At 45.7% G+C, this 10,000-nt stretch overlaps 1 protein-coding gene across 1 annotated transcript in view; it reads right to left on the reverse strand.

Moving 5' to 3' along the window:
- Positions 1-10,000, reverse strand: part of slc24a3 (solute carrier family 24 member 3) — a gene marked incomplete at both ends in the record, with an annotated part of 75,260 nt that overhangs the window by 18,609 nt on the left and 46,651 nt on the right. The window contains one exon of the mRNA XM_080848343.1: positions 4,031-4,107. Coding sequence (XP_080704469.1) covers positions 4,031-4,107 — 77 coding nt within the window. The remainder of the gene's footprint in view (positions 1-4,030; positions 4,108-10,000) is intronic.

The following is a 10,000-nucleotide window of genomic DNA, read 5'->3' on the forward strand; positions in this document are numbered from 1 at the left end:
AACAAGTGATCTGCTTCATTGTGCCGGGCACTAGCTTTGACACACCCCACAGGTCAGCCAAAATAATTTAAAAGTGAGTAATAAGAGAGATTGAAGGCAGCATTTAAGAAATCACTTCAAACTGACCGGACAATAGCATCCAAGTTAAACACCGAAGTCACTGTGCTTTGCTAAAACATTCATGCTTGAACCATTCCCGTCTTGTTGACACAGAGTTATGCACTGTGCGGTTCACAGGAGGAAGTGCTTTCTGTCAGACTTGGAAGTAAATACAAATGGAAGCAGTACTGACAGGAGCCCCCAGGCTCTTAGACTGGCTCAGAGTGCTAGCTCCTGACCAGTGGTATCGCCTCCTCTTCCTCTCTCCTGTCAAACTATGCTATACTACACTAGGTTAAGCTAAGCTATGCTATGCTTTACTACACTAAGTTAAGCTTTTCTATGCAATGCTATACTACACTAGGTTAAGCTATGCTAGCACCTGACCAGTGGTATATCCTCCTCCTCTCTCCTCCCAAACTATGCTAGGCCATGCTATACTACACTATGTTAAGCTATGCTAGCTGCTGACCAGTTGTATCTCCTCCTCCTCTCTCCTCTCAAACTATGCCAAGCTATGCTATACTACACTAGGTTAAGCTATGCTAACGCAACTACAGCCTGGATGGAGCCCCAGCATTTGTTTGATGCTGAAGCTTGGCCAGACTCGTGTAAATGGAGGAGGAGAAGTAGAGAGAGAAGAGGTAGAGAGAGGGATAGGGAGGGAGGGAGGAAGGGGGGAAGATGGAGAATGTTTTTGTACATATGTCTAGCTGAGACGGGGGGAGTGAGGAGGGGGGAACTCTAAAGGAACAACACATTATAAAACTCAGCTCAGTTCTGTACCCTCAGCTCCCAAGGCCATGCTATCAAATAGCTCAAAAGCACTTTCCAAACAATACATTTTCTTCACACACACACACACACACACACACACACACACACACACACACACACACACACACACACTGACACAACTGACAGAGTCTGGAAAGTGAAAACTATTTTTGGTGCAGAGGGGCCAGCAGTGGGCTGGGTAGTTCTTGCAGTGCCTTTGCTGGTGTGTGTGTGTGTGTGTGTGTGTGTGTGTGTGTGTGTGTGTGTGTGTGTGTGTGTGTGTGTGTGTGTGTGTGTGTGTGTGTGTGTGCTTGTGCTCGTGCTTGTGTGAGAATGTAAACTAATACAAGTGCTGTGTCATCAAGCCTGCAGCAATGGGGGGGGGGGGGGGGGGGGGGGGGTTGGCACGCGTCCCACGCTAAAGAAGAAGGAAAAAAACTAAAACAAATTAGGCCTTTATCTTACAGTCCCCCACACGTCTCAAATCCAGATCCCACGAGGGACCAAAGGGTGTCTCCAAATGAGCTTCTCCCCCGTCTCCGATAACCAGTGGCAGGGTCTGCTCAGCAAAGCCGCATTTCACAAAGCACTGACAGCCGGAAGCAGAGCCACCGTTGATGCTTGTCCACATTGTATGCCTAGTTTAAATTACTAGTTATAATCACTGCCTCAAACCTTCATACTCCATCCAGACTACTCCATCCTGACTACTCAATCTAGACTACTCCATACGGACTACTCAATCCAGACTACTCAATCCAGAATACTCAATCCAGACTACTCCATCCAGACTTCTTCATCCAGATTCCAGACTACTTCATCCAGACTACTCAATCCAGACTACTTCACCCAGACTTATTCATTCAGACTACTCCATCCATCTAGCCAGACATCTATTTAATCCGTTCTGTGAGTATTTACCAAACAGAACATGAGCATATTTCAATAGTATATATTACATTCTACATCTATTCTAATATATTATAATCGTCTCCTAATTTATTACATTCTACATCTATTCTAATATATAATTATCGTCTCTTAATATAATACATTCAACATCTTTTATAATATATTATTATCGTCTCCAAACATATTACATTCTACATCTATTGTAATATATTAATATCATCTCCTTATATAATATATTCTACATCTATTAAAATATATTATTATACGGCTCTTCAGAATGTTCCAAAAAGTACCGTTGATTTGAATGGGCCATCCCTACGTCATACCCATACATTAATTCCTACTAACAGACCTCTGCGAAAGATAATCACCGCTGTCATTGGCAACGGGTTTTGTACTTCTAATTCACATCTTTCATATCATTCCGCCAGAAGTCCAGTCATTTTAACGCAACAGTAGAGAGTAATTTGAAGTCAGCAAGTAATGGGTTGCTATGCAACACCTGAAACTTCAAAGTTCTATTTGCTTGAAGAACTATTTATTTCTAAACGGGACACATGAAACGGCACCTAAATCATTAAAAAGAGGTATGTTGAAGGAATGTCTTCTATTGTGTTTGGCAAGTACCCGTATAATAAGCGGGATAATGTATTGTCCGTCGGTCATTCTACAAAAATAATTCCCTTCAGGACGAAACAACACCCTCCGCTGCGCGTCGGGGTGTTGTTCGCCCCGTCGGGAATTATTTTTGTAGAATGACCTCCGGACAATACATTATCCCTTACTTATTATCGTCTCCTAATATAATACATTCTACATCTATTAAAATATATTATTATCTTCTACTAATCTATTACATTTTACATCTATTAAAATATATTATTATCGTCTACTAATATATTACATTCTACATCTATTCCTATGGCAGATAGTGGCACTAGTCCCTATGTGCAGAACATGAGCAGCACAGGCATAATCAGTCTCCTGAGGGAATGAAAAGGCACGGGGTTAAGAGCCGTGTTCTATGTATTACCTATACTGGGACGTATCAAAAACATCTGCCCCTTCAGAGCACAGACAGGAGGAGGAGAGGCTGTGTTATGATGGGAAAGGACAAATGGAAAAACACAAATCAATCCAGCGTCTGCGCTCCTGTTGCTCCCGATGCTACAGGGTTATTCTGGGTTATAGGACATTACATGCCTCACTTGTGCTGCAGATTGCTCCGAAAGGGATGAAAAAAAGCATCTGCTTAATTCAAAATCCATCAATCTACCCCTCTGCACACACACACACACACACACACACACACACACACACACACACACACACACACGACTGAGCTCCTCCAGCTAAGGCAGGCCTGTTATGAGAGGTGATGGGGCTGCCTGAACTGTGTAGGGCCTCTCTGAGCCGCTCTCCTCCCTAAACAATAAGGTTGGTTGGCCTCTGGAGTGACCTCAGTCTACCCCTGCACACACACACACACACACGCACACACACACGCGCACACACACGCATGCACACGCACGCACGCACGCACGCGCACGCACGCAGCACGCACGCACGCACGCACGCACACACGCACACACACACACACACACACACACAAACACACACACACACACACACACACAAACACAGACACGCGCACGCACACACGCACACACACACACACACACACACACAGACACACAGAAACGCACACACACACACACACACACACACACACACACACACACACACACACACACACACAATAAGGCTGGCTGGCCTCTGGTGTGACCTTAGCCCTACAGCAGTCTTGAGCAACCATCATCAAGCACTCTCCTCTGCATTAGCAGAGAACACAGCAGCACAAAGAAGGTTTAGAAGAGTCTTACTGCAGATGGAACTGAAAAGAAAAAAGCAACACAGTAGCCTAACACATTAGCGGTGTGTACTATATGTGGGTGTATGTGTGTGATTGTATGTTTGGATGTGTGTGTGTGTGTGTGTGTGTGTGTGTGTGTGTGTGTGTGTGTGTGTGTATGTATGTATGTATGTATGTATGTATGTACAGTATGTATGTATACGTATGTATACGTATGTATGTATGTATGTATGTATGTATGTATGTATGTATGTATGTATGTATGTATGTATGTATGTATGTATGTATGTGTGTATGTATGCATGTATGTACAGTATGTGTATATGGGTTTGCATGTGTGTGCATATGTGATTAGAGTTGGATACTCACACATAGAACATGTAGTGCAACAGCTCCTTCCGTCCTCTCCTGGTGTGTGAAAAGATCCGTGGGGAATTCATGGAGAGCTGTGGAAGAAACAACACCATGCAACATTAGACACAGTGTTGTGCTCATATACACCGCATACATACACACACACACATACAAACACACAAACATACACACACAAACACACACACAGAGAGATACAGTTCTTGAAAAAGCTGTGTTTACATACAAAGACCCAGTGCACACACACACACACAGACACCCACACACACGTACGTTAACTAAGGACCTCACAAATGTGACTGGTGGAGCACCTCCGCCTCAATCGAGTGGGTTCTATTTAAAGGTCTACATGAAACAAGTATTGCCATCTCCTGAGGATACCCATCACGACTCCTGACTCTACATGACACGATTCACAATCTCTAATTTACTGAAACACTGAAAAGCCATTCAGCAGCAGCAACACAACCAGACGGCCCTCAGGATACATACTTTAATACATTCACTCCTCATAATGATTTCATTGGTCTTGACTGCTTTACTGCTGTTGTACTCTAACAAAGAGCCGGCCGGCTTTCACCGGCACCTTCTATGGCAGCGCGGGCGTCTGTTCTTCCAGTGGTTTCTGCTCCAGCGACTGGCAGCGTGCAGACAGCCCGACCAGGAGCGCTCTACTCAAGCAGTACACACACACACACACACACACACACACACACACACACACACACACACACACACACACACACACACACACACACACACACACACACAACCACTAGCAGAGCCTGCTGCCTCTCCCACTCCAGCAGTCAGACAGGCCATTGTGCACAAGCCAGTGAGCATGGCGAGAGGGATGATTGCAGCCAGGAAGGGAGAGAGAAAGCGAGGCAGATGGAGGGAGCAAACAAGAGAAAGAAAGAGAGAGAGAGAGAGAAAAAAAAGAAAACTCAGCCAGACAGACATAGGGAGGGGAGAGGGAATGAGAGCGCAAGAGAGAGACAGATAGAGAGGGAGAGAGAGAGACAGATTGAGAGGAAGAGAGAGAGACAGACTGAGCAAATCAGCCAGAAAGACATTGAGAGAGATAGGGGGCTAGAGAATGAGAGGAAGATGGAGAGAGAGAGAGAGAGAGAGAGAAAGGGAGCGTCAGCTGTGAGCTTGCTGGAGTGTTAAAATCGCACTCATTCCCGCACTCGGAGCCCATTGGCATGACGTCACGGGGAGAGCAGCCCTGCCAGCGGATCCGGGGCTGGTGAGGATCAGGCCAGGGTCAGGTGTGTGTGTGTGTGTGTGTGTGTGTGTGTGTGTGTGTGTGTGTGTGTGTGTGTGTGTGTGTGTGTGGAGAGAATGAGGCCAGGGTCAGGTGGGCACACAAGGGGTCCGACAGGCACCCAGAGCACCACCTGAGTTAAGCAAGCCTTAAAGGGGCAGTCGGCATAAAAAGTGGAATCGGTACACAGGGTACAGTAAATAATGTTCTGTGTGTCTGTAAGGCTGTATGTGTGAAGAGTCTATGCATGTGTGTGTTTGTCTGTGCGCGTGTGTGTGTGTGTGTGTGTGTGTGTGTGTGTGTGTGTGTGAGAGTGTGTGTGTGTGTGTGTGTGTGTGTGTGTGAGTGAGTGCATGTGTTCATGTTTTTGTGTGGGGAGACATTGTGCAGTGACATTCTACATTATTCCACTGAACAGCCAAGAGGTAGCACAAACACACACACGCATACACACGCATACACACGCATACACACACACACACACACACACACACACACACACACACACACACACACACACACACACACACACACATCAGCAGACCCCCCTCTGCCCTCCATGCAGTTACCACAACAGGATAACCAATCAGATGACACATGAGCTAGGTAGCCATGGCTGGGAGGAGGGAAACAGATCTAAGAGGAAGTGAACAACACACACAGACCTCAGAATTGACTATCACAAAAAAACTTAGTTACACTAAACCTCAATAACTGATTTAAGGAACAAACACACACACACTTTCCACTTCCTCTGACTCCATTTTAGCAGTTTAAATTCCAAGTGTGCCCGCGCGCAGTGGAGCTGCTGACATCAGCCGCCGTTGACCATGAGCGATTACAGCACGCCTCACTCCCTGCACGCTCTCCTGCGGCAAAGGTGCATGACCCCTAGCCGGCGACCTCCAAGGTGCACGACCCCTAGCCGGCGACCTCCAAGGTGCATGACCCCTAGCTGGCGACCTCCGAGCCTCGGTGTCGGGCCCCATCCACTCCCATCACTCTCATTAAGAGAGTGCATAGCAGCAGATGAATGCAAATCAACTGGTTATAGACAGACAGGGCCCGAGCCAGATTTGTGGGTGTATTTTTAACGTGTGCTCCTAAAACTATAATCCCTGTGTTGCTGTTCCTGGGCAGCGCTTCTCTCCCAATCCACAGCCTAGCGTGTAGACAGGTCTTCATTAGCAGGGGGGTGGGGGGGGGGGGCAAGCTTCTCCATTCCTCCACCACTCCTCGCTCCAGGCCGCGGCGCGCTGGCACATGGGGCCCCTAGTGTGTATTCATTCACGAGAGGTCCAAATTAACCTCGTTTCAGCACCAATACTGCGGGACACAGAGAAGCCAAACAAACTTTCGTCACGACGGCCGCGCCAATTAAACCATCAGCAACAATGGCAGCGAGAGCTCAGCAGTGGTTTGGGGCTCTATGGCTGAGCCAGATGGGAGGAGGAAGAGAACGAGAACAAGGGAGTGAGGGCGAAAAGAGGAAAGAGGGTGAGAGAGAGAGAGAGAGAGAGAGAGAGAGAAAAGGGTGAGAAAGTGCCAGTAAGGGGGGGGGGGTTGGGTTGGGGAGCGGAAAGAGATAAAGGAGAGAAAAAGCTTTTCAGTCCCTGCCTGCAGTTATGAGAGGAGGAACACAAACACACACACACACACACACACACACACACACACACACACACACATACAGAGCCATCATCACAATAACACTGTATAGCCACACAAAACTGTTGGCCGGGTAGAGCTGTAAGAGGCAGAGGCCTGTGGGAAGGACACACTGTGTGTGTGTGCGTGTGTGTGCGCGTGTGTGTGTGTGTGTGTGTGTGTGTGTGTGTGTGTGTGTGTGTGTGTGTGCGTGTGTCGAGGCCTTAAGGTGCTGTCCACATACATTAGGTGCTAGCAGCCCTCAGCGCATCTATGCACATATACAGCCAGGCTATATATAGTCAACATCACAGACAGCATCTAAGGACACAGAAACCAGGAAACACAAACTGAGTCAAGAAACACGACAGCCTCAACTGACACAGGGTCTACTATGCCCAATCTGTCTGCACACACAATGCAGTCCGGGAGATGGGAGTTCTGTCTGCACACACACACTGCAGTACGGGAGATGGGAGTTCTGTCTGCACACACACACTTCAAACAGGGGGATGGGAGTTCTGTCATTTGGCACTGTGTTCAAGAGTCCAAGTTCCTCATGGACACACAGATGGAACAGAACAGAACAGAACGCAACGGAATGGCGCCGTGGGGAAATTGGACACGCTTCTCCTCCGTCTCCCGGTCCTAGCCCAATCTGTGGCCCTCGTCTGGTGTCCATTAACCTTAATGCTCACAATTATAAAGTTTCCGTTGTCAAGACAAACAGCAACGAGGGACTGCGCCCCCCTTGTTTTTCAACACTCTGCATAAGTGTGGCGTGTGTGTTCATGTTGCGGCATTAGTGAGGAAAAACTGCACACACACCACAGCTCTAGCGCTGGTCCTGGGATCAACCAGAAGCCACCACCACTGTTCCACACAGACACACACACAGACACACTCAGACACACTCAGACACACACAGACACACACACAAACACACACACACACACACACACACACACACACACACACACACACACACACACAGAGGAGACAGACATTTAAACAGAGACTGCAATCTGTGAACCTTACAGGGTGACCTTGAAATGAGAAAGACTCTGAGTACCACTGAGGAAGTCCGATTTGAAAAATGATTCACCTATGAAACGAAACAGACTTGGCGTCAGTCAGCACTATACTCTTGGTACTCTTGGTACACTGCGAAAAACCCAAAGCACACATAAAAGAGCAGGGCACAATAACACCTGTTGTAGTGTTTTTAAGCAGACACTGAGACAGAGACAGTCACTGTTATTAAAGCATCAATAAGGAGTTCTGTTCCAAAACTAGCAAGCTAACTACCTAAAAGTCATGCAAAAACCTGGCAAACACCACCAACAGCCCAGTTGAATAGAATAGAAGCTTGCCAGCACACTTACTGGTGTCATTTGGCAGTATAGCTGGGAGACAGCGACAGTCACTGTTATTGAGGTAACCAAGGAATTGAGGAATTGAGAGGAATTGTTCTGTAGTTCAATGCTAGAACCTACAACCCAAAGCACAAGCCGTGCGAGTGGAACAGCCGCTGACGTTTTCTGAATGGGCCTTGAGAGAGAGCATGAATTTTTAATTTGAAAGCCACACGCAGGCCTGTTTTGTGGTGAGACAGAGGAAAGGTGAGTGTGTGTGTGTGTGTGTGTGTGTGTGTGTGTGTGTGTGTGTGTGTGCGCACTCCTCGAAAGGACAGAGTCGTGACTTGAAGTCGGTGCTCTAAAAGGAGCTGTGAGCTCTCTGAAGGTTGCCAGATGAGATGAGCTGTTTGAAGTGTTTGTCTGGCAGAGACAAGCAACAGGATGTGGACTAAAGGACAGGCTGGAATCACAGGTTTGCCACGAGCTGCTCACACTCCTACACACTAGGGCTGCTCAATTATGGCCAAAATCAGAATCCGCATTATCCTGGTCAATACCAAGATCATGACTATTGAACACGATTCTTCTTTAAGTGTTTGCCCTAGGACTTTTAATTTTCAGCAGCGTTGCAGTTGTGCACGAAGACATGAGCTTTTATTTAATAGAATATTTGTCCCTAATACTTAATAGTAGTATTATCCTCAATGTATATTATGAGTACATATTATAAAAAATATATGACCTATATGTTGTCTTCTTTACTAATTAGGAATACTAAAAAGACTAATGTGTACAGACAAGTGTTATTTAAAATCATCTTTACCGTGTGTACTGAGTACTATGCACTTACAGTTCGTACGATGTACAATGATGCAGGTCTACACTGATTAATGGTGCCCTGGCCCTTTAAAACGAAATCTGCTGGTTTAGGTTGTTTTAACGTGGGAATGTGGCGTGAATGCAATATTGGAAAGTCCCTCATTTTTGCACCAACCCAAACCGAGCTGTTGTGCTCATGTGTTGAGCAGGCTGTAGTTCACTAGTTCGTTATTGTTCGTGTTGAAGTGTTATGTTTAGTGTCTGGGAGTACGTTTGTGATTGTTTAGCATTTGGACTGTGTTGTGTCGATTGGTTCCTGTGGTAGTTGAATGTTACCTGTGTCATTGTGAGTGTCAATGTGATTTGGACATTGAAACATGCATGAGAACTGTTTAGACTCAACGTTAATACATACATTAAATTAGTCTCTGTGTTTAACAGAAAGACAGTGACAGAAATAATTTGGTACCAAAACTGCAGGTTGAAATTGGCATTTATAAAACCTTTATTGCAAATACTACTAAAAATAGATTTAAGTAAAACTTTTGTCTTTGTCCCTAGACAATTCTCTCAACAAATGTTTATGTATAACCAGTTTCCATCGCAACTGAAAAGTGATTATAATTGAATGATTCAAATTGAAAATGTAGACAGATATCACTAAAAGCAGTTGCAATACAATTTGAAAGCTAATGTTTTTAATGTTTTAAGTATTTCTTATACATTTCAAGAGGGTTAAATCAAAAAGTCTACTCATATTTGGGTTTTGTATCTATTTCAATATCCACTTTGATGGCAGTAAATTAGACCACTATTCTGTAGTATACGCTGTAGAACACTGCAGTACAAAGAGCCAACAACAGCCTGCAAGCA

Source organism: Sprattus sprattus (assembly GCF_963457725.1).
Source record: "Sprattus sprattus genome assembly, chromosome: 12".
Classification (NCBI taxonomy): domain Eukaryota; kingdom Metazoa; phylum Chordata; class Actinopteri; order Clupeiformes; family Clupeidae; genus Sprattus; species Sprattus sprattus.